The 25151-nt window shown below is 40.9% G+C and overlaps 1 protein-coding gene across 8 annotated transcripts in view; it reads left to right on the top strand.

Moving 5' to 3' along the window:
• Positions 1 to 22260, top strand: part of NAXD (NAD(P)HX dehydratase) — a 49115-nt gene extending 26855 nt beyond the window's left edge. For all 8 annotated transcript variants that reach the window (XM_074535961.1, XM_074535963.1, XM_074535958.1 and 5 more), the window contains 5 exons: positions 10351 to 10401; positions 10480 to 10584; positions 10917 to 11037; positions 19331 to 19451; positions 21861 to 22260. In XM_074535961.1, coding sequence (XP_074392062.1) covers positions 10351 to 10401; positions 10480 to 10584; positions 10917 to 11037; positions 19331 to 19451; positions 21861 to 22011 — 549 coding nt within the window. In that variant the 3' untranslated portion in view covers positions 22012 to 22260. The remainder of the gene's footprint in view (positions 1 to 10350; positions 10402 to 10479; positions 10585 to 10916; positions 11038 to 19330; positions 19452 to 21860) is intronic.
• The last annotated feature ends 2891 nt before the right edge of the window (positions 22261 to 25151 follow it).

Here is a 25151-nt window from a genome sequence, read left to right as displayed (position 1 = left end):
TCCACCCCTTGTGACTTCATCTTAAAGTTGTGTTAAAATGACTTGGCTGTAGTTAACATGTGCATGGTGAGAGAGGTTTGGGCTCTTGTCACAGATCATCTCCATCAGGTGTGCCCAGAGATAACCCATTTGAAATTTTCAGATGGGTGGACTCTCAGTTCCACCTTGACTGAGGCATCAGCCTCTCTGTATTTGGTTGGTTGGATTATTTTCCCCCTTTCAAGCCTCGTGCATTCAAGATTTAGGCAACACTTCACAGCCCTAATAAATTGTGAGAATGGGACCAGGTGCCTTACTACACCATCTGCACTGCTTTTCTGCAAGATCAAGAGCACTGCAGAATACAGGGCCACCTGATGTTATCATATAGGTCAGTTAGAGTTGAATCTGACACTGTGGGCCTTGAAAAGGATTTTGCTCTTGCTATCTAAGTAGCCCTCTCATTTCTGTTTGTACCACAGGTGTAAGGACACCTGGGAAGTGTCCCAGGTGAATGTTGCAGGTGACAGATTAGTAGTATTGCCTGTGGAAAAAAATTCACACTATCCCACACACTGATTAATTTTCTACCACCATGTACAAATATGAACCAAGAGAATGTATTATGGTTTGGAGTCACTGCTCATGGCAACTCAAGTCAGCAGAATTATTTTCCAGAAACTTCATTCCTTAGCCTGTGTCATGCATTTGCTTCCTCCCTGTTTTTATACCCTTTGTAGTTCTTGCTGTGGGGATTCAGCAGTTTATAGGGAACTGAAGTAGCAGCAAGGATATGCCTCTTCTCAGCCCTCAGCTAGGGGCAGGTGAGGTAGCTGGAACCTTGTGTTTGGGGTACTGCAAGGGCAAAACCCAGTGGGATGTGTGTGCTGTCAGCCTTCACCCAAGGCCCAGCACTGATGCTCAGATCACAAACAGAATCCAGTGAAAAACTGATCTTCAGCTAGCCAAGCTTCATTGCTGTCAGAAGGCCTGATGAGACTCAGAATTTGTGGATGTTGTCACCTAAGGTGGGGCAGGTGCTGGGTTAGAATGCAGGTCTTTGCGATGGTGTTACTGCTGTGGATGAAGCTTGGGAACACCAGCTCAAGGCAGACATGCCCTCTTGGTTATGCCAAGAAACTCCTGCTGCTTGTGCTAGGAGCTGTTAGTATTCTGTGGCTTCCTCAGAGATGTCTTGATTAGAAAAATAGTGTTTGAATATATGCTAACAGTACCTTAAATACAGGTTTATGCAGCTTGCAAACAGAATTTATTTCTAATATGTGTCATGGATCTTGATGAAAGTAATTCACAGTGAAGTGGGATATTTATTTGCTTTCTGCGTGTAGGCTTATATTGATATTTAATTTGATTTTGATACTCAAAAGCATTTCTAAGCAAAACTCTGATATTGAATGTCTTTTCAACTTTCTGAGCTCATTCAGCTAGAAACCCCAAAAATAAATTGGCAGTGATAAATTCAGTTCATTAAGTTCATTTTAAGCATGACAAGTTCATTTTATGTCTATTTAAGACAAAGTGCCAACAGCTGACCATGAATATCTTATGCCAAATCTAGTTAACATAATCAGCTATAAATTGGAAACTTTGTACAGTTTTCATTGTCAGTGCAAACACTAAGTGAATGAGAGCATGAGAAAAATTACTGCTTTTATTTATTCTGATGTAGGTATTTATACTTTGGATTGCAATGAAAAGGATTAATGCTTAAAAGTGGATGTTCATGTATTTAGGACCGAAATATACGTATAAATGTAGCTTCTCAAATGGTCTCTGGTTGACCATGATTTTGGGGGAGCACAGGCACAAAGGACTGCTCTGGATTTTTTCATAACTAGGACAGTATTTCAGAGGCTTTTGGTTTTTCTTATTGTGTTCAGGCATTACTTTGATTTATGTCACTTCTTCTGAAACTTAGCATGTGATTGAAGCTGATATTAAGAAACTGTTAGTTGCAGTTTTCTTCCATGCTCAAGGCAAGTGATCTAATTTGAATTCAAAGAAGGAATCTACAAAAGAATAATTTTCATCTTTTTTTTTAATGTGAAATAGAACAGTTTTGATTAGCTGCCATCTACAGTGTTTTCAGCTTTGTTATTTGTAACAGCTTCTAACATCTCCCAAAACACTTAATGAGCCTGATGGTGTAGAGGGGTACTCTAAATTAGAGTCCTTATCACACTCTGCCTGGTTTAAGTGAAGCATTTTGTTGTGCACCTGAAAATCTGTTTTGGAAAACAGGCCCTAGCATGTGGTACTACAGTTAAAGACAAAAGACCAACTTAAATTGAATGGAGCATAAACCATGAGAGGAAGAACCTATTTGTTCCACAGCTGGGATGTTCATCTCTATTAGGTGACTTTTCATTCACAAGTGGTGGTCATTCCTTGCATGATGTTTGAGGGCTTAGTGGAGGATTAAGGAATTAGTGACAGGTATGCATACAGAAATACATAAAGTAAAACTCAGGCAATTAGGCTAATTAAAGGTGATTAGGTTATATATATATATATATATATGTATCTTGTCCATAAAGAGAGATTTTAATTGTCTTTGCTGAGTTTTGAAAGGGAGATGAGTCCTTGGATCAGTTTGTAGGAATTAATAAAAGCACATTTAAGAGACAACTGCACATTTTAATCAGCGAGTCAGTAAAAGCCTAAAACCAGTTTTGAAATCTGTGAAAATATTGCTCTAATGGGAAGAATCTCAAACAGTAGAGCTCCATTCTTAATGTTTTTCTAACTTCTTGTATCAAATAGGATATATTAAGGCAAGCTTCTCCCCCCTGCCAGCTAGGGCTGTAGCCTCGAGCACAGCCTGTGCCTGGGCTATTTGCCTACTTCTAGCTGTGCAAGATTACAAATTCCTGCTTGCCAAGGCCATTTTCCAGGCATCTCCACCAGAGAGCTGCATCCTGACCTCTATTGCAGCTGAGTCCCTGCTAACTCTGCATTTATCCAGACTTGAAGCAAGCAAGGCAGAAATGCTTCCCAGGGCTTTCAGTGCCTATTTGTAGGAATCGATTTGCAGCATGTTGGGGTGGAACTTATTTGTTCCTCCCGGTCACCTTGGGGAGGAGGGTGTGTGGAAATGCTTAGAGGTGCAGCATTTACAGGAAAAATTTGACTCTTTTTTCTTTTATCTCCCTGTTTCAGACAAAATCATGGATTCAGGATTGCTGGATGAGAGCGGCATCCATGCAGAAAATATAAGCAATTTTAGGTGGTGTTTCAACAGCAGTTTCTGATCCTAGCTTTCAGGAGAGGGTTCTTTGTGAGAGGGACTGCTACTCCCAGTGCCAGGTTATGCACATTTGCATGTCTTTACCAAACCAGAGTGTGTCATTACATACTCAGCATTTGCAGGTTGCAGTGGAGTGGACTTTCAGTGGGGCTGAAGGCGCTGCTTCCTAAAGTGTTTGGATGTCATTTTGGTCAATACTGTCCATTATTATGGCACATTAAGGCTTGAATTTCTTTTTGAGAACATGAGTAAGACTTTTTCCAAGAGTGGGTCAAGACATGACTCTTGAAGGGACTGAGGAAATGCAGTGGTTTTGCTGATGTCAAGTAAAGCAATCTTTTCTTTGCTAGGTAGAGAGATGGCAGTGTGAAAATTAATTACTGTTTTGGGATAGCTGTTGCTTTATATATTCTGCTAGTCTGGTTTTCTGTTCATTTCATTAAAATTCAATCTTATAATTAAATGACTGGCTCTAATTTCCTGATTCTTCCCTTTGTAAACACCAAATGCCAAAGTTTTCTGTAGCTGAACCAGCTCATGAGGAAGAACATAAGTAGTGATAAAAATATTAATATATTAAAAGTCACTGCAGGCATTCTTCTGCTAATCCGTATCTAATTAAAAAAAGCTGAAAAGTATATCTGACTTAGGTGTGGCAAACCTACATAATTGTCTTTTCTGTGGGTCTGTGGAGAAGCAGCTTTTATGCTGTTACATGTGGGCAGCATAAATAGGATGGGTGTTCCTGCTGGCTCGTGGATTTGGGTGCAGCAGCCCAGAGTGCAGAGTTTCTTTCCAAGAGCCTGTGGGCACGGGCTGAGAGAGCAGCGCTGTGCTCTGCCCCTGGGGCCTCAGGGTGGCTGGTAAGGAATCCTTTGCCTGAACTCAGGAGCTCCATAGCAATTTATTCCTCCCTTACATGTTCCCCACGTGGCTGTTCCTTGCAGCCAGTGGCTCATCTCAGCCCCATTCCCTTTTCCATAGTACTTGTGGAAGAGCGCAGGAGTCCTGGATGTCCATGTGACTACAGTGCAGGTGAATTTTGTGTTTCACAGCACAGCTGCAGGCTACCAAATGGTTAAATCCCATCTTGCTTTTCTGCATTACTGTGCCCTCTTTCAGCAGTATCCTGTCCATTTGTTCCTTCAGGCTTCTCCCTCCTGCAGTCCTTTCCTGCCTGAATAATTCTGCATTTGTGTGTGTGTTGTACAGGTGTCCATGTGTTGGGGGTTTTGTGTTTCAGGTTGTTTAGGGGAAGTGTGCTGGTTGGTGTGTTTTGGTTTTGTTTTGGTGGTTTTGCTTATTTTGTGTTTCACCTTTGTCTTTTGGGTTTCTTTTAAAGATTGGAATTTGGGTTTGGGAATCTGTTTTAAAATTCCCATGTGAAAGTTGGGACAGGAAACAGATTTCTCCTACAATTAATGCATTGCCTTTAGGGGAATAGCTTCCATGATAATAAAAAATAATGAAAACACATTAATTTTTCATCCTTACTTTTTAAATTTTTGAAATTACTGTAAAGAGTTACCTTTCCTCAGATAGACCAATGGTTTCTACTGAGACACAAGTTCTTTTTCAGTGCTTACTGAGTAGGCTGTTTGTGTAGAAGTCCTGAATAATGAGTCAAAGAAAAGGTTTTTTTCAGGAAATAGTGTATTTCAAGAGTAGAGTAGGAGTAGATTCAGGTTAATTTTACCCTCTCTGGCTTTCTTCCTCTCAACCACCACCACCAAAACCTGCAATGACTGAAATACTATTTTGGGCAATTCAAAATGTCAAGGATTTGGTGCTGCTAACAAATGATAATAACTGTGAGAGTGTTTGTCCCATAGAGCATCTTCGTGGGATGTGTGAATCCCAGGTAATTTCCTCTTTGGCTTAATGAGGAGAGAAGCTTGGTCTTGTTATTAGGAGAGGAAAGTCCTGCTACAGATTTGTTCTAGCATGAGTACTGCAGTCTTGCAATACAGTTAATCATCACTGATTTTAGTGAGAGGGGGTTGACACCTCTTTTCCTTTTCTCACACAAATGTTGAATCACTGTCTCAGAGCACTGCCAAGTATTTAGCCAGCTGATACAAAGGAGAATATCTCTTGCAAGAGATTGCCCAAGCCCCATTATTAAGAGTGTCAATATGAAAGGTAAGAGACTGAGTTTTGGCCCTGGCTGTGAATTGCAGAGGAAGAATCCAAATTTCAGTCTTTGATATCTTAATTACACAGTGTGGCTGTAGGTCATAAGGTTGGCTGACAACAGTGCGGCATCCTCCTCTTCTCACCATTGTGCCCTCTGCTTTCTGAGTCATGCCAAGATTGCCTTGTGAGTCCAGTGCTTCAGTTTTGGATGTCCTTGAGGGCTTAGGCATCAACTGAAGGAAGTTCTCCTGCCTTGCTCCCAGCTGAACCACCACTGTATAGTATAATTCATTCTGTGCACAGAAAGTTTGTTCACTGGAGCTAGAATCTTCAAATCCTTAATATTCAAAATGCTGTTTAAAGAGAAGGGATGATGTCTTGAGCTTATCATTGATATCTGTATGTGTTGCTGTTCACTTGTCAATGGTGTTTTGGTTTCAGCTTTTGTCTTGGTGACATTTCTTAATATTTTTAATTGTCAATGTTTTCTTCTAAATCCTTTCCCATAGAAATAATTGTTACATTGGATAAAACTGGACAGATGTTTTCTGCTCATTCATAGAATTCTACCAGGAACTGTTAAAGAGGTTTTGGTGTGAAAGCAGAGTTAGCCTGAGCTGTATTAATTAACAGTGAAGGTTCTTCTATATCTACAGGTATTAACCAAAAAATGTCCATGCCAAATACTGAGGTACAAATTCAGGTGAAAATCGATTTTTTGCTAATACTCTGCATAGAGGATGTTGCCATTATTGCCATAAACTCCTCTTAATGCCAATATTTAAGGGTTTGTTGTTTTTTGGGGTTTTTTTGTTAAATATGGTATTTGCAGAAATAGAGTGCTTAAAAGTGGGCTTCATTTCACCTAATTGTTGGTGTCTAAAAATAAAACAGTGAAGTGTCTCTGCACCCCCTGTGGTAGCTGAGGAGACACATGGATGTCTGTTGGCTATGTATCCCACCCTAAATGAGGTGTCTGAGCTGCATGGGATGAGCTGCTCTCCAGTGGTCCTGTCCACAATCAGTAGGAAACAGGGATTCTCCTGTGAATGTGGCATCCTTCAAACGTGTGGCTGTCTTAGGGGGGTTCCCTGATCTCTACTGGTTTATTACAGTTTTGAAATCACCCCTTCCCTCCCCAAAACTTCCTCTGTGAGGCTCCTTGTCTATCTCCCAGCAGTTTCTCTCTGGGTTTAAGGAAAGAAGAGTAAAGGAAAATGATTGGAATAGGGGCTTTTGTCCTTTCTTCCTTTCTTCCTTTCTTTTGCATTTTTTAAATAAAAATGAGCTTTCTAAATAATACAAACAACTTTGTATCCCCTGATTGTTTGTTTTATCAGGAGAGGAAGCACAAGCAAAGATCATTGAGTATGTTAGATTAAAAACTGACACCTCAGAGACTTGGTACACAATAAAAGTTGCTAGCCCAGTGGTTTTACTTAGCAAGGTGAAATTTCTCTTTAGAGTGGAGGTCAGATGTTTCAGGATTGTGGAGGATGTGCTAGAGGGGTAGGAACTCAAAACATGACTAGGAAAAAAATGCCTTATTTCCTTATTTCTCTGAAGTGTACCAGTGATCTGGCCTTCCAGATGCTGTTTAGCTGTAGATACACTGTCATGCTCTCTAACTTCCATTTTTCAATTTTTTTTTTTTTTATATTTGTCGTATACATACATTCTCTTGGTATACTATGGATCTTCAGGATTGCTTATTTAGGAGAGAGCAAGACATTGCTGTATCCAAGATGACAATTATGAGGAAACATGAAAAAGGGCCAAGCAATAACAGCTACTGCCAAACTTCAGCTTCTTTGGGAACAGAATTTTGGCAAAATTCCTTCCCTAGATTGCTTGTAATGTATTTAAGAGAACAGTTTGGAAGGATAAGGACTCCTGAGATCTGTGTCTTCCTTCAGACTTCCTTACTGACTCTGCTGTGGAAATATTTTTAGTTTAAGAACATCAAGTGTCATGAAAGACTCGCTTATTGAGGTTGACATACTAGAATAAACTGGTGATTCATATTAGTGGGAAGTGGAGCAGTAAGCATTTTAAGTGTACTGAAGGAGTTTGGTGAAGCTGCTAATGTACAAAAATATTCTAATTATAACCAGTTAGAAAACCAGGTTGCAGCAAAAGGTACTTGTACCTTCAAAGATTGGGGAAGGATGATCTTGCTGAGGTCTGGGTCTCAGTGCCCTCTGATATCCAATCAGAATAGCTTAGTGTCATTCAAAAATAATTGGGCTGTTGGATCTATAACATGCATTTATACAAGGAAAATACAAACAGCAAACACAAAATCTGTTTGCTAGATTCACAGCCTTGTTTTATTGTTACAAAGTGAGCCAAGTTAAACATAATTGTTAATGAACTTAACACAGCAGGGGCAAAGCAGTGCAGCTTCTGTGAAGGAAAACTGAGCTGTGCACATCTGTGAAGATTAACATGAATGAATTAAGAAATTACTCTCATATGCATTTCTTGAAAGCTTTGATAGTAAGGCACTCTGGTTTTCACAATGTCACAGTTAATTCTAGGTATGTTTTGACACTCCATCCTCACACAGCTGTTAAGTATACTTACCAGTAAATTTGACTAATTTAGCAGTAGCTGAACCGTGTGAGTTGTGTAAAACTTGCCATTAGTTCAAAATTGTTCAAGTAGCTGAGTATAAGGGAGGACTCTGTGGTGTTCCCTAGGGATCCCAAGGGAGGTGGGCAGCTGGCAGTCTGACACACAGCCCAGGGTGTGCAGGTCTGTGTTGGAAAGGTTTCTGTTCACCAGTAGCTTCTGCTGTGGCCACAGCTGTGTGTGGGGACAAGTCCTCAGGTTTGGAGCAGTCTCATGCTTCCAAACTGCAGACAGTGCCCTACAAAGAAAATAGAAGGGAAATACTTTCCCTTGGTATTGGAAAAATCAGAATCAGGTAGTAGTGTTTGTGAGGATATGTGTATGTCATATGTAATAATTTGCAGAGACTAAGGTGGGTGGTGTTTATTTTAACCACTTTACAAGAAATGAGAGATGTTCAGTACCCTGAATATTAATTTAAATTTGCTTCCTTATTCCTTACATCATGTCTTGCTAACCTGTGAAGCTCAGTGCTGTATGATAGCTAATCTGAAGAGCCTAATAACATTCAAAATTAATTAAACTTCTGGATGGATACCATGCTCTATTATCTTATACAGGAAAAAGATAAACCCTCCAGCTTCAAAGATGAGTTGGTAATAACCAACACTGAAGAAAACTTGACTGGCCACTGTTCATTAGAAAGCCTGAGGATCAGTCATTGCTGCTGCTGGGTTAGGAGGGAGAACAAGGGCAGACAGTCTGCTCAGTGCTGAAAAGAACACTTTTACAAATGATCTGTTGTCTGGGCTACCTTGGTTTTGCTTTCAAAGCATAAAACCTCCAGACCCACAGGTGAAATGACATCATATATGCTGCCTGTCTCACATGTTTGTTTGTACATAAACTAATACTGCAGTGGGGCTGTCAGCAGCAAAGCACATGAAGTTAGTTATTATAGTTATTGGTAGATTTCTATCAAGGCAGTACTCCCTGGGATTTTTATGGTTTTATTTTATTTTAAGATGTATGTTTAGTGTGTATAATTTGTGTTGGCATTACATGCCTCCTACAGCAAGCAGAGTGTGTGAGATTGCTTGTTTGTGTGGGTTGCTTATTGTGGTGGGTTCACCCTGGCTGAATGCCGGGTGCCATCAAAGCTTCTCTGTCACTCCCCTGCTCAGCTGGACAGGGGAGAGAAAATACAACAAAAGACTCCTCGTGGGTTTAAGATAAGGACAGGAGAGATGATTCACCAGTTACTGTTATATTGAAGTATTGCAACAGACTCAACTTGGGGAAATCGAGTTTTATGACAAGTGAAATCAGAGTAGGATAATGAGAAATAAAACCACCTTAAATCTGAAGGTGATAAAACACCTTCCCTCCACCCCTCCCTTCTTTCCAAGCTTATTTTAACTCCAAAATTGTTCATTTCCCTGCTGTTAATGGTGCAGGTGGTTGGGAAATGGATACTCTGGTCAGTTCATCACATATTGTCTCTGCTGCTCTTTCCTCCTTAGGAGCAGGACTCCACATTCTTCCCCTGTTCCACCATGGGCTCCCTCTGACAAGAGACAGTCCTCCACAACAAGCTTCTCCAGTGGATTTCCCATAGACTGCAGTTCTTCACAAGCTGCTCCAACATGGGTCCTTCCCCTGGGGTGCAGTCCTTTGGGACAGACTGCTCCACTGTGGGCTCCTCTCTCCATGGGGCCACAGGTCCTACCAGGGGCCTGTTCCAGTGCATGCTTTCCATGGGGTCACAACCTCCTCTGGGCATCCACCTGCTCTGCTCCCCTGTGGATTTCCATGGGCTGCAGGGGCACAGCTGCCTCACCGTGAACTGCACCACAGGCTGCAGGGGAATTTGCTTCATAGCCTGGAATACTTTCTCTTCCTCCTTCACATGTCTGCAGGGCTGTAGCTTTCACATATTCTCACTCCTCTCTTCTCTGGCTGCACTTGATTCAGCACAGTAACTTTATCCTGTTTTTAAGTCTGTGATCCCATCACTGTCAATGATGGGCTTGGCTTGGCCAGTGGCAGGACTGTCCTGGAGCTGGCTGGCATTGGCTCTGTTGGACATAAGGGAAACTTCCAGCAACTTCTCGGAGACGCCCTGTGGCCCCTCTTCCCCCTCCCAAAACCTTGCCATGAGTACCCAATACACATACCAGCTCTGTGGACACTTAAACCAGGGAGAAAACATTGTGACTGTAAAATTACCTGCTGATATGAAAATGTTTTACATTAGTTTGCAGAATATAACAGATCTTTTTCTATCACTTTGTAAAAACAACTTTCATGGTCAGATTTATGTATGAATTTGGTTTAGATCTTATAAAATATAAATTAACAAGCATCTTAAAAGTATCTGTATTTTTTTGCAGGGTATTATAGAGAAATCGAAAATGAAAGGAATTCCTATCATTATTGATGCAGTAAGTATTTTCTTTATTCCCATCAGTGGTTTAGCATTTAAGAATCTGTTCAGTAAATGTTCTTACTGTGTGTTGCAGGATGGACTGTGGCTCATTTCCCAGCAGCCTTCTCTTATCCAAGGCTACCAGCGAGCTATTCTTACTCCAAACTACATGGAGTTCAGTAGACTGTATGAGGCCATGGTGAGCTGCTTGCCTTTTGGGTATTTATGTATTTAGTCTTTTTGTCCTTGAAAACAAGTAACTTATTACTGGCTTAAATATTACATGCTGTTTCTTGTATGTGAGAGAAACACTTGCTGGGTTATTATTTCATGGGATGATTGTCACAGCAATGGATATTCTTAAACTGAGCTGTTTTTTAAAGACCCATTCTCATGCATTTTTTAACATTGCAATGGGTACAGAAAGACTGATGTTGCTTTTTTTCCCCCATGCATATGTAACTAGCATGTGTTAGAATATGTTGTTCTAGTAGCAAAATATGTACTGTGTATGGAATTCTTGTGTTGTAGCTTAGAGACCCCGTAGACAGTAGTGATCATCATGGATGTGTGCTAAGACTCAGCCAAGCCATGGGGAATTTGACAGTTGTGCAAAAGGGAGAAAGAGATCTTATTTCAGATGGAGAGAAGGGTAAGTGAAGCTTCTGCTTTCAGCAGTGTGATTGTTCTGTTCTGTTTGCTTTCAGTCAGAGTCCAGTAGAGTGTATAGCAATTGGCAGTATTGCCCTGAAGATTAGAGGGATTGCTGTCTTTGCTGATCACCTTTAGATGATTTGTGTAAATTAATATTTTAAGAGTGCAACTAAATTTATTTGCTGAAAAAAGTTGCTGATTTTATTTTGCATTTATAGATGTTATATTTTACATTACATGGGTATTGAGAAATTAATTATTTAATCTTTGTGGACTTTTTGATAGTTCTTTGCTGAGATGGTTTATAGAAGTGCATCTGTCATTGCTGAATTGATACAAAATCATACTGTTAGTTCAGGATGTGTCAGTGTGTGTGAGAAATGAAGATGTCTTAAGGCTCAGTTCCTTGATCCTGTCCATCATGTACTTCATATGACTTCACAGCAGCCCTGACAAATTAAAAATTAATTCTAGATTGTCATTACAACAGTCTCATACCAATATAGTTTAAAGTATATTTAATAAAATTAGCTGCTTGTCTGATGCTTTTTATACTGATCATGTGCTGTGATCAGTATAAAATTAATTCATGAGTGCCTTCGTCACATTTTGCCTACATGGTCTTATTTCACATACATAACAAGCAGCAGCTCTGCTTTTAATTACTTGAAATGGTAATCTCTGATAAATGTTTATGCTGCTTCAGAACTGTTTTGTATATATAGTCAATTTTTCATTACTGGGAGCCACGGAAGTCTTTTATAACCAAAAAGCAGATGTAGTGTGACAACTGATTTGTACAGAGCCACCTTCACATACCCTGTTAGGGCAGATACTGTAGCAGACTGTGCCACAAGTGGGACCTGGAAGCAATATGGTTACATCTGTGTGGGAAAGATAGATGTACTTCCTCACAAAGAACTCAGCTTTCCCCACAGGAAGAATTTTTGTCATATTTGCACCTGCAGCAGACTTGATTTGTAACCGTGGACAGTGAGGCCAGGCTTAAGGGAGGATGAACTCGGCTGGACTTGACTCCAGTCTGTGCCAGCTAGAGAGCTTTAGAGCATTGTAGTTGTCTTCTTCCTCTGCTTTTATGTCAAAAATATTCTTTTTATACAGGATTGTTGCTTTTTAAATGAACATTGGGAAGACTGGGTGAGCACTGTAGATGGAGTACATTATCTAGTATATTTATCTATATGTCTGTTCTCCTTTTGAACTGTTACTCTCGAGATAAGTGTATCCCCACACCTGCTGGAGAGACAGGACAGGTGTAAAATCTCTTGTCATGCAGGATTTAAAAAAAAAAAAACAGGAAACAAGTGAAGCTCTTTCCAGTTTCAGTTTTGAATGTTCATATGTAGCACAAGTTCATGTATGTCTTGTGTGCTTTTGGGGTTTTTCATTGGTTATATTTTTCCCCCACCTTGTTATTTGTCTCTGATGTGTTGTGATATTTTCTTCTACTAGTGAAATGACTTTTGGTTTTGAAATAAAAACAGTTCTGTGGCTTTATAGCAGTTGATTGATGTCCTGCTGTAGGCTGCTTTCTTGTTCTTACCTTGGTGCTATCACTGGTGCTTTGTTGGATTACAGACATTACAGGCAGCATTGCTGAGCTAAGAAAGCAGGTTGTAATGTCTGTTACAAGAACTGTTTTTAGAGTTTGCATGACTTTGAAGAAGGTTCTTGAGAATTTTGCAGAAACTACAGACTTCACCTTCCTTGTTCTTGGGTCGGATCTGCTGGTCATTTTTTTAAAAGCTTCTCAAATGCAAAATTACATTGAGAAAGGAGATTCTACCGTGTGCTCTGTGCCAAACATGGAATATGTTGTCCTGTCACTGACCTCGAATTCTTCAGGTTTTTTTGCTCTTGTTTTTCATCTGTCTCTTCTTTTGATCTGATGTCATTTTTTTCAGCTAAGACTACAAAAAATCCAAGGTTATTGGAATGGGCCGGTGTCCTCTGAGCACAATCAAACATTATGAAAAGATCTGTGTACTCCTCTTGCCTTTTATTTGTCATGTCACCATCTATTTGTAGTGCTTAAGCCCTGCCTGTTAGGCTTTTCCTGTTTGACCTCCTGTGTTCAGCATACTGACACTGTAGTTTGCATATATTACTTTTAAACTTTCTCCTTTGGGAAAATACTGCATGTGTGCTTTCCAGGAAAAAAAAAAAAAAAAAAAAAAGAGAGAGAAAAGTAAGTCTCAGTGCTCTCCAGGAAAACCAGAAATTGAGGAATTGCAAACTTAACTGTGTAACTTTAGTTTTTATGCTGAGTTGTTGAGGAAGGAAGGCTTTTTGAAGATGCCACATTTTGCAGTAGGAAAGACTGGGTTTGTGAGTGCTTTATAGCTTAGAGTGATTGTAATGGTTGTTTTCAGAGTAGTTTTATTCATGAGTCTGTAGGAAATGCTGTAGACAGTTTACTTCTGCCACCTGAAGACAGAAAGGGTTACCAGGTAATTTGGTGTCAGGTATTGCTGAAGAATTACTCTCAACAACGAGCTTTGTAATCTACACAGAGAGGCTCAGTAAATTCTGATTGGAAGCTGAAGTTTAATAAATTCAAAGTAAGATTTAGACAAATGAACTAGTACATCCACATACCTGAAACTTTGCTAGGTTCACAAACTTTGAAGTATCTGGAGACCTCTAAAGTTTGTTTTCACAGATCAGACTAGATGGCCTCAGAGTCACATACTGGCCTCTGTGAAATCAGTAGCAGCCCTCCAGTACAAAGGAGGTTTTTCTAAAATTTGTCTCCATTTCAGTAGTGAGCTGCCAACTGGCCTGTAAACGTAATCACCCAGATTTTAAATTAAGTTTTATATACTCTTTTTCTCTTTCCTTTTGCAATTTCACATTATAGCTTGGTCTACAGTTGTTGATTCCCTGCTCTACAAAGATGAGCTTCACCATGCTCTTGGTAGGTGATATCAGTGCCATCACTGACCAGGGTAGGAATGAGTACTCAGCCTATGGGTAAAAGGTAAGTCAGCTTTTATTCACTATGGCACAGCTCTCTAAGGTTATCTTTTTATTATTCTTTGGAGAACTGGTCAATAATAAAGTGTGGTTATACCAGCCTTAGTTCCTAACATGTTTAAAATTTGGTTAGGTCCTTGAATTAGAGTATTTGGATTTTGGCTTTTAAACATTACAGTGAGTTTTTCTGTATTTGACCCTCCTCCCTTCCAAAAGGCAGGCTTTCTGGGAACCATCCTGCTACTACCTGGGACTACTTCTACCTGGAACCAGTAGCCAAATTTGGTTTAACTTCAGTTGCTCAGGTGCAGCTTTATGGTCAAAAGAAGCAAGGAGGCACGTGAGGCAGAATACTGAGTACTGGCTAAGGGCTAAAAAGCCAACTTTTGCCAAAGTCCCCAAGTGGTGCTTCTAATTCCAGGCATTCATCTCCCACACAGCTGGAAATGAAGCTTGTCACTGCCTGGCTCCCTCACAGCTGCTGAGCAAATCTCACCTAGATTTACAGCTGAGGGATTTGTAACTGAGAGGCAGCACCTTGGTCTGCAGTGCTGTTTCTGCAGAATGAGCAGAATGGGGAGGTGCTGGTTCCTGTCCTGGTGCCCCTGTGCTGCCTCTGGCAGTGCAGCCCAGCCAGCTTCTCCTGGCACTGCTCACCTGGCTCCTCTGCCTGTCCAACAGAACTCATGGAAAACTTGGGTCATTCTCATCTCAACTTAAATGGACTGCTCTATTGCACTCAAGGACTTACCTAAGTTTTAAAAGTGTGATTAGGGAATAAAAAAGTATAAGCACCCTTTATATAAAAGCCAACTTACATTTTCCACATCAGTTGAGTTGTTTCTCTAGCCAGAGTCATTAAACTTGGTTTCCCTGTCTGTATGCACTCTGGGACATGTTCTTGGGAATCCGTGATCTCCAGCTATTTGCTTTTGTGAACTAATTTGCAAAAGGAAAAAGATAAATGTATTACTAGTATAGATACATGCTAGGTCAGAGATGTATATTGGTAAGAGGTTTTACTAAAAATCTGATGTTGGTCTAAATCTTGCATTGATTGGGCAAAATGATCCTTGGTAGCTACATTATTTGCATAGAAAATGGAAATCTTAAACCTTTTAATTAAACTGGAGTGTGTTTGTTGTGTGGGGTGGCTGTTAGCTGATTGATCCAGTTGGGTTGTATCAGAAGTTAGAATGGTCATGTTTCTTCCATGGGTTCCTGACCAGATTAGGGTGAGTGTAATACTCCTCCTCTGTAAGAAGAAAACAAGTGCAAGGAATTTGTTCAGGACATCTGAGATTCAGGAGTTAAATTTAAATCTCCAGTCTTTCAGTAATCTGCCATCTCAATAAATGTGATGTTTCACATAGGCTCTTCAGCCTTCTTGACCATCATCAGAACACCTAAACTATCCCATATTTCACATGCCATGGTCTAAATGCAAAAGTAAAACCACCCCAGAGATTCATTTATTTATTTCACTACTGGGTGAACATGGTCAATCAGGAACAAGCAGACACACACTATCTTTGGTAGTTAGAAAAATTTTGATTTTCTAACTGTGTTGTATTTAGGAGCTGGCATTGTGAATGGAGCTGCTATTTGGGACAGCTATTTTCAGTTATATAACAGACTGTTGTGTTTTGTTTTTTTAATTAAGCATACAATACCCATAAATAGGTAATTCTGGGGTTTTGGCAGCAGCAGAATTTGGGCTGGGAGTTCTTTCAGCTTAAAACTTGGCAATGATACAGCTAGGTGTGACACCATGGTGTGAATGCTTTCACAAACATTAATGTGTATCTTACCATCACTCCCTTTTCAGCACTTCTTGAAGATATCTTAAACACACACCTATTAAATGACTTGGCCATGGTTACCCAGAAAGTCTGGGCCAGAGTTTTGAATTCTTTGAAGCCTAAAACTCCTGAATTTTGCTTTACAATATTCTGTCAGTATGACAGCCTTCAGTTTTTTGTTTCTGTTGCACTCATTTCAGTACAAATCATTTCCATGGATTTGAGTACACAAGAAATCCCTGTGATTATATGTGAGGGACGTGTTGTATTTGCTGCCTAAAGGTCTGGCAGTATTTATGTGATGTTTACTTGCTGAGACTGTGTTGAAACTGTTGAATAGGACTGTGGCTGTTCTGACTCTAGCAGATCTCCTTGCAGGCATTTCTTCAGTGATGACATTTTTATTTCATCTAGCCTTTTCTCCTGATAGTATATGTGTGCTGCATAGATAAGTGCTAGGGTGATTTTTTTCCCCCTGAGAGTTACTTGGTACAAATCAGTTTTCATTAAAAATCTGTCTGCTACTTATACTGAGGTGGGTTTTCTTTGATTCATTAACCTGAGAAATCATGACATCGGATTTGGTTGCTCAGACCTGTTAGAAGACAGAACTGGACACCCTGCTGTAACAGCCAGCTTGACCAGCATTAATTGTGGTTTCTGTCAGTGCAGCTATAACTGAACCTCTCCATTGTTTTGATCCAGACTGGTGTCAAACTAATTGACCTTAAGTGGCCCTGGCTGCTGCCCTTTCAGAACTGACACACTGTGATGATTTCTTTGTGGTTTCCTTGTTGTCCCACATGCAGTCATCTGGGTCTCCTCAGCTCTTCCAAGAACCATATTTTCTGTGTTTGCTGATGTACATGATACATCACACCCAGCTTCATCCCCACATAAACAGAGCGTTGTGCACATTTCCAGGGGACAGAGCTGCCCACCTTCTTGGCACCACACCTGACTTTTCAGCCATGCCCAGCTACCCAAGGCCTTGTGACACTGCCACTGGTTGTGACTGCTCAGTGCAACCTAAAGGCATCTCCCCCATGGTCCTGAAGGAGCTGCTGGAGCTGTCCTCACAGCAGGCTCAGACATGCACTGGGGGATGGATGTTGCACTGGCAGAGTGAAGACAGCAGTTCTGTGTTGCTGTTCTAGGAGAAGGGTGAGAAAAGTATCCCATGTTGATTTGGGAGTGTGGCAGTTTGTCTTGATGCCACTGTGGGACTCCTTCTTGGATTTTAAAAGCTCTTAATAATCGCTGTAATTCAGAAGTGTTTTTAAATCCTTTTCCCATTGCCTGTCATCATGTTCATCATCCTTTTATATTGAGGTGTTCTTTGATCAGCCGAGCCTCTGCACAAGAATTGTGTTATATCTCCCTCCTCATTCAAGTGAATTTCCTCTAGTTCTGGTTCTTTGAAGGTATTCCAAGGATTTGTTTTCCAGCATCTGTGTGCAGAGTACAAAGGTCTGCTTTTATTGTTGCCTGTGAGGTAGTCTGCACATATTTGAGACTTACTTTTTAAAACCACAAACAAAAGACCACTTCTTTTTTTTTTTTTTTAGCAGAGTATTATAATTGGCCTAGTTTGAGATCTTGCTTTCCTGTACAGCTCAAAAATGACTGGAAGGTTGTGGGGCTACAGAATAGTGGCAGATGGTGACATACAGCTAATAAGCAGGGGCTTGAGCTCAGCTGTCAGTCAGAAGGCCCCAAAGCTTTTGAACAGAGGATTTCCATCCTGCCTCCTGCCAGGAGTTCAAGCCCTCAAAGTGAAAATCCTGTGAGATAGCATCTTCAAAGTAGTAGAATTAGAGGTAATTTCTCCAAAGCACTGTATTTAAAATAAAAATAAGAATAAATCACTCCACCTAAAAGGGCATACCTTCTTCAGATAGCTAACTCAGAAGGGCATTACACTTGTGAAATTTGACATTAGCTACTGCTCACTGAGAAACACATCCAGAATCTTAATTTGAGAGGGGGAGGGGGAAGGGCAGAAGAGTGATTGGGAAATGAACTGCTGGCAGGGCTGCAGTGGTGTGTGCTGTGCTCCTGGTGACTAATGAATCTTTGCCCTCTCAGTGGCAGCAAACACGCAAACTGCCTGGCCCTGTGAGCCCCACAGTTACTGCTGGAAGGATCACTAGGAAATGGAACTGAAGTACAATTCTTTGCTGTTGCACATAACAAACTGGAAGGGATTTATTGGCACTATGTCATTTTTTACCATTTGCTAGTTAGAAATATGTATCTGCAAGTTCTTCAGTTCTGTGCACATTTTTTCCATTAGCTTCAAAAAGAAAATTTTTTTCAAATGTTAAAAATATGGCAGTACTCCCTCTAAAACACCTGGGCTGCTGTGTTTATACTCTTTGGGGAATCCAAGTCCAGGCTTGAGGTAAGAGCTGTTGTCCAAGCAATGCCTGCTCTTGCTTTATCCTTTGTGGGATATTTGGCATGCTCAGCAGCACACAAGGAGTTGTGTGCACAGTCCTGAATCCTGCAGTAGCTGACTGGAGATGCTAAGGATCACACTTGGCCAGTCATGATTCTGCCAGCTCTTCCATCCTCCTAGGAGAGGAAAATAAATTTCTCCTGGGTTTTTGTTTTATTTTTCAGAGCCAAGCAAGAAAAAAGCTAAGGGTAGGTACATTCCCACACGAGAGCTTGGAGAAGGGTAGCAGAATTGATGCTGGTTTTTTTTTATGTGCCTTATATGTCCTTCAGGCTTCCTGCTTGGGCTTGTTGAGAATGGAGAACAAAAGAGTTAAATGTAGTGAAACCATTTGTGTGTGCCTCATAGTTAAAGCTACAAAAAGATATCAGTTTGATCAAGGTCCTTTGTGTATTGAAAATAGAAATGTAACATCTGATATCCTGACACAGCCTATCCACAGTGACGCTGCTGACAGAAACATACACGGATGGTGAGGACACTGTCGATTGGCAGAACAAAAATAAATCTGTCTTGCATGTCCTTTTTACAAAGCTTAAGGAAAGGGCTGTTTCATAAAATATTTTCGTGGTGGATACAGTAGAACATTTGAGATTTTAGTTCTGTTTTGCATTTGTTTTTTGTAAACACATTGGTTTACATTGGCAAACTCTGAAGGTCAGAGACCCTGAAGAGTTATGTTTGTGCAATGGCTTTGTGGAAGGACCTGGTCAGTTTGGGGTGATAGCTCATGATGCTACATGAATAACTAAACTCACCTGTGCAGGCTGAGTGAAGTGGAAAAAGTGTGCACATTGTGCAATGTTGTGTGCAAAGGATTAAAAGGTAATGAGAAAAGTATTTTTTTAAATGTTAATGTTCTTTTTTTTTAAGAACAGTGTATTTCAGTGTATTCTGCTGCCTGTGTTAAGTTGGTGTTAAGTCACACCTGTTAGTTGCTGTGTGCCTCAGAAGGTAACCCTGGCAGCTGCAGAGCTGTCCTGGAAGCAGAGGGATAAAAGCACCTGACTGGTTTTGGTTTGTGTTCACAGTTCTTGTGTGCAGCCACGAAGGGAGCAGCCGGAGATGTGGTGGGCAGGGGGACCTCCTTTCTGGTTCTCTTGGAGTCTTGGCACACTGGGCATTTGTTGCTGGAGCTGAAAAAACAAATGGGTATGAATATTAATTAATAACTTAATTGCTGTCAGTCTGTGTTCACCTATGGCAACTGTTGCAGACCTGCTATTATATGAATTTCCAAATGAAATTGGAAATTTTGGTGAGAAAGTATCCATGTACTTTTAAAAAGTATAAGGGTGTTCTAGAACAGTCTACATAACAGTAATAATTTTACTAAGACAAGCCCTTCAGTAATCTAACATCTCCCAGGTCTGGGGCAGAAGAAGAGCCTCTGGATCTGTTCATAAGGACATTTATGTATGAGGTTTGTGTTTTCAAAACATTTGAATGTAGGCAGAAAGTAGAAAGGATAAATAAGTGGTAGTCATTGACAATAGCATCTCTGTAATTCAAAAGACATGTTGTTTGGCTTTGTTGTTTTATTTTAGTGAATCCTTCTGCATTGTGGCTATGTAATTCAGGGGGGCAGGTATGTTGAAACTTGGAAATAAAATACAATTTCAAAGAGAGTAAATCTTTTAAGGCCAAATGGCAGTCCACTCTGGTTGTACATAAAACAGCCATGCAGATGGCTTTTGGCTTTTTTAGTTAAACGATGTCAGTTCCTGTGAAGTAGCTGGTTCAGATAGTCATGGAGTCTTTCTGTGCAAGCATCAGCTTTAAATAAAGTTGAAAGGAATGTTAGCAGTCAGGGAGTTACAGTCCCTCTTCTCAGTAAGTCAGGGGCTATGGAAGCTTGAGGAGTGCAGACCTGTAATCTTTGGGATGCTGCATGTGCACAGAATCAGATATCCCTGGGAGGTATCCAGGCTGTGTTTGTGTTACCACAAGGGCACTGCACAAGGTGCCTCAGGCTTCAAAATTCTGAAGTCTAACATATACAATCTTGGTTTCCTTTGTCATTCTGGGTATCTGAATTTGCAGCTGCCACTAAAGGAGGAATTCTGTTTTAAGTCATTAAAAGAGTGACTTCATTTTTGCATGGGGTACAGCACAGCAGTATTAAATTGTTGGAGAGATTAGCAAACACAGCATGTGTTTTCCAGGCTCTCCTGACTTGAGCTCCTGTGGCTTTTCTAAACAGCTTGCTCAGAAACTCCTTTATTTTATAGATGAAGGAAAAGTGTAATTGGCATCAGCAGTGCATTGTGTGTCCTGCAGTGGTGTTAAGGTGACCCTTCACAGACACCTGCTGTACCAATCCTGCCTACCTCATGTGTTGCAGGAAAGGAGGAGCTTTTTGGGTTCAGTGAGTCAGGGCATCCTCTTGGAGACTGCACTGCAGGCAGTCCAGCCAGTTCCAGCTTGTGCCTGGGTCTGTGCAGAGAGGTTTCCAAGCACTGAGACTGTGCTGGCTTTCAGGGGTGCTAGTGGCACAGTAGGCAGGATTCCTCACTTGAGAATGCTGATGTGTTTGGTGTTTTAGCTGCCTTGAGCCCAGGGGCCTGTACACAGCTCTTGTTTCTTCTTTGGGTTTCCAGGATTAACTCTCAAGGTGCCTTAAGTGCTCCTGCACCTTGATGAGTACATGGAAATTTTGCTTATGTAGCACCTAATTGTAAAGTCATGTCCTGCTTTGTCTGTGTTTTACATTGGAATCCTTCACAAAATTCTCACTTGGCAGAGGAGTCAGGAGGTCTTCAGTGTGTTCCAGGCTGCAATGCTCAGCTGAAGCTGGGCTTTGTGAGGTTTCTGATCTTCCAGACCTGAAGCACCGCACTGGCTGCTGAATTGTTCTGCAGTTGTTTTCTGTTGGAAGGCAGCAGAAGTGACTCCCATGGCCCAGCATGTGAAAAGATGCTTTTGGTGAAGGTGAAAGGTGGAGGTGGCTCTGGACTGTGCTGGCTTCTCTGGGGGAGGTTCAGCATTGCAGGTCTGGGTCTGGGCACACCCTTGGGCAGTTCATAAGTGTGTAGGAGGCATCACAGCAGTAATGCCTTTAGCTTGTGTTGTGGTCTTCACTTGCCACTGTACCCCTTTCAGGCTGATCTAATGAAGGCCCTGGAGCAGTCTACACTCATCTCTTGTGTGCATCCCCATGACCTTCCCCCACCCCTGCAAGATAAAAACTAAATGGAGTTACCAAGAGAATGGAAAGGGGTTGAAAGGCTGTCTGGTGAGCCTTCAGTCTTCCTCTGAAGGACAGCATGAAGCTTCACATCAGTGAAACTAGACATGGAACACCTTCCCCACTTTTTAAGCCTGTTGGCCATGGTGGTGTTTCTCACTCAGTCACATGCTGTGCCATGGGTAGGGAAGTATTTGATTAAAAATATTCAGACAGAGATGCTCTGCAGTGCAAGAGTGAGAACGTTTGCTTAAGAGGCCTTCCTGGCAATGCTAACATTTATGGGTATAAAGATGATGTCCACCACCTCACAGATTGCACAGAAGTGTTGGGATTCTCTTTATAATGTTGTTTTTTGGTTTCTTTCCTTTCAGTCAAAATCCCTTTCTAGTGGCTGCATTTGGAGCTTGCTCTCTCACAAGGCAGTCTAACCAGCAAGCCTTTCAGAAATTTGGACGTTCAATGACAGCCTCTGACATGGTTTCAGAAGTTGGAACAGCTTTTAACAAACTTTTTGAAACCTGAAGCCAAAGCAGCAAAGAAGAAAAGAACAATGACTGCAAGAGTAATTACATGTACCGTAGATTTTACATAATGCACCCTTTCAAGTGCTATAGCAGCATTGGTATGTTAGGTAGATTTTTTTATTTTTAAGAATAGAAAAAATATGATTAATGTAGATATTTTTTAAGAGTTTGGAATACAAAAATGTTTTGGCTGAAATAAGCTGTAGTTGCAGATCTGTTATAATATAATAAAACTAAACTGAAAGTATTCCTCTGTTCTTTTTGATAGTTATTGAGCAATAACTAAAGTGTGAACAGCAAAAAAAAAAATGCACTTGATACTTAGATAAAATTCTTCCACCAGCTCAACTGAATTTCTTGGATTTCACCAAGGTTGTCACTTGTCATTCTTAGACCCTCTGTCTAGAATTAGCTATTGCACTTCATTTTTTGCCATGCTAGTAGAGTAAGAAGCAAAAAGTAAGCCTCTTTGGAAAGGGAATGCATGAGAGTTGCTGTAGATTTTGAATGTAATTAGTTGCCTTTTCCCATTCCTGGTCCTAGAGGCAGCATTCATTTAGACAAGGCATCCCTTCCTGCAATGTCTTGTTATTTTTTTTTTAAGGTTCTCCCTTGGCAGAATAAAGATATGCTATAGATATCATGGCAGTAAAATTCTTTAAACAGTAATTAGGCTTACCTGGAAAAGAAATAAATTTCTGTTTCTTTATCTTGACTCAATATAATGAACCTGTGAAATTGTCATTTGGAGAGGTACAAGGTGGGGCACGAAACTCGGTGGCACCCAGCAGAACTGGTTCAGCCCTCAGTGATCATGGAACAGTGAAGTGTTTCTAAAACTGCAGCTGCCTGCTGGGGTAGAGCTCAGAGCAGCCCAGCACACAGATCTGTAGGTGACAGCAATGAGCCAGCAGGAACACACCTTGAGGAACAAAAGGACCCCAGGGTTTGTACCTGTAGCTTCACAGCACAGTGTGCTGCAAGTCAAAGGCAGGAGCAGAAACAGAGTGGTCAGTGTTTGAGCTTCAGGTGCAGTCCTTAGCACAGCAAAAAGCAGAAGTTTTTAGAGCAAAAAGCATAGAGGCTTTTACTTATATTTGCAGGACAAGACAGACACTGTCAGGGCCACACTGATCTGGCACACTGGCAGAGCAGGCAAGCATTAGGTGTTAAGCAGAACTTCTGTGGGATTTTGCACAGGACCATTCCTTAAAGTTTTGGAGATTTAGTCAAAGCTTCTAGAGATTGAACCTGATTGGAGAGGGAGGCAAGTTCATGCAAAGTAAATTTAAATGGCTGCTGCCCTTGACCCTCCACTCCAGCTCCAAGAGTTGCTGCTCACTAAAGCTCTGGAACAAGCACATAATGCATCTGGTTCCTGCAGGGGATGTTCCTGCTCAGCACAGCCACCCCTGAAATGCTCTCAGCTGCAATGTGGTGTCTCAGACCAGTCAGACTGTTCTCATTCTTTGCAATAGCTGCCTGCAGAAAGCACCCAGAATTGGAAAGGCTACTCCAAGTATTTCCCTTCAGCCCTTAGGAGTTGGTATTTATGGATGCACTGTGACTACTACCTCACCCTGACGCATTTTTTTCTTTTTAAACCAGTTACCTATTTTTAAAATAGGTTTTTAAGTGTTTGCTTGTGTTGCTCTATGAGGGTTCACAGACTACTCTTAAGAAATGAGGTTTTAGTGTTTAATTTAAGCAGTTTTGTAAACTGTGTCTTTGGGGAAACGTAAGCTATTAATCCTCCCCTTAAATGTATTTGAGAAACCTGACGACTTTTAAATTAAATCAGAAAGTTAAAACTGATTTTTAAAATAGCTACTGCCTTTAAAATAAGTGATTTTTTTCTTTTAATTAGAACATCAGTGGTATTATAATCTAAATGATGAGTAGGTGAAGTCAATCAATTAACAGAGCTCAGTACAGATTTCAAATTGCCCTGTTGGTTTTAAAGCTACACAGAAGTTGTAACTCCGTTATTCACTAATGTATATGAATTGTTACAATTTTTAAACATTCTGGAAATCTAGCAGTTTCTTTTGGTAGGAAATAAAAATAATAGCAAATTGACTGGACTTTGTTTGGTGTGTGCTGATCCCATTTCCCACAGCAGCTGAGCTGCTGCTCACCATTCACTCTGTTTTGCTGGAACAAAACTGCCACGAGCAAATGTACAATACCAGCTGTGTCAAATAGGCACCTGTGCCCCAGGGCTGAATGAAGAGACACCCCACTCTTCTCTGGAAGTACAGATAAAGGAGAAAGGAAAAAGGGCTACACAATTAATTCTCAACAGTATAAAAGAAAGCCTTTATCCTTTTGAACAGACACTTTGAAAACACACAAGTGCCATGTAGATGAACCCATGTTCTTGGTTCTTATGTTTTTTGTAAATTGATTTAAAGAAAGTGCAGGTACCAGGTAAGTACCAGCCCTGTATCAACACAGGCCCTAGAACACAGCTCACCTCAGGTGTAAGAGAGGCTCTGCCCACAGCCACAGCAGCCATGGCCAGCAAAAAGGTAACTGAACAGGTAAAAAATAAATATACTTTATACTAATATATATACTAATACATATACATCTTAATTTTATCTTCCCAATTCTGGAGAGATCCTGAGAGTGCTACACTCCCAGTGCTACAGAAGGCCCCTTGCATTCTGTGCAAAAGCAAACAAAAGTACCAAGCCTTACAGGTAACTGGATACCATCACATTACAGGTAAAGGTTTTCCAGGATCAAAGCAGCACCACTGCAGTAAGAAAATACCTTGAGGTTAAAAGTATCCCCCCTTCCTGTGTCTGAGAGGACAGAATTGTCAGACCAAAGGCATAAAATTTTAGTGTTTTCATCCTAAAGACAGGCCTAAGTTCTGGCCTCTGCCTTCACAATGTTTAAACTCTGTGTCAGGTCAGCAGCACGGGGTGAGGGCAGATGGCAGAGCCTTTGGGCTGGGGCAGTTCCTGCAGCAGAACAGACCCATGCCTCATGGTGTTAAATCAGCTCAGCTGCTCCTGTGCTGCCTTGCATTGTGGATGCTTCCACCACCTGTGCTGCAAGGCCTGTATTTATTTACCAAGTACTAGTGCCAACAGTTTTGCTCAAATTACATGCTATCCTTTTTAGCCA

Source organism: Zonotrichia albicollis, chromosome 2 (assembly GCF_047830755.1).
Source record: "Zonotrichia albicollis isolate bZonAlb1 chromosome 2, bZonAlb1.hap1, whole genome shotgun sequence".
Lineage (NCBI taxonomy): Eukaryota > Metazoa > Chordata > Aves > Passeriformes > Passerellidae > Zonotrichia > Zonotrichia albicollis.
Note: the sequence above shows the minus strand (reverse complement) of the source record. Positions and strands in the feature narration are given on the sequence as shown.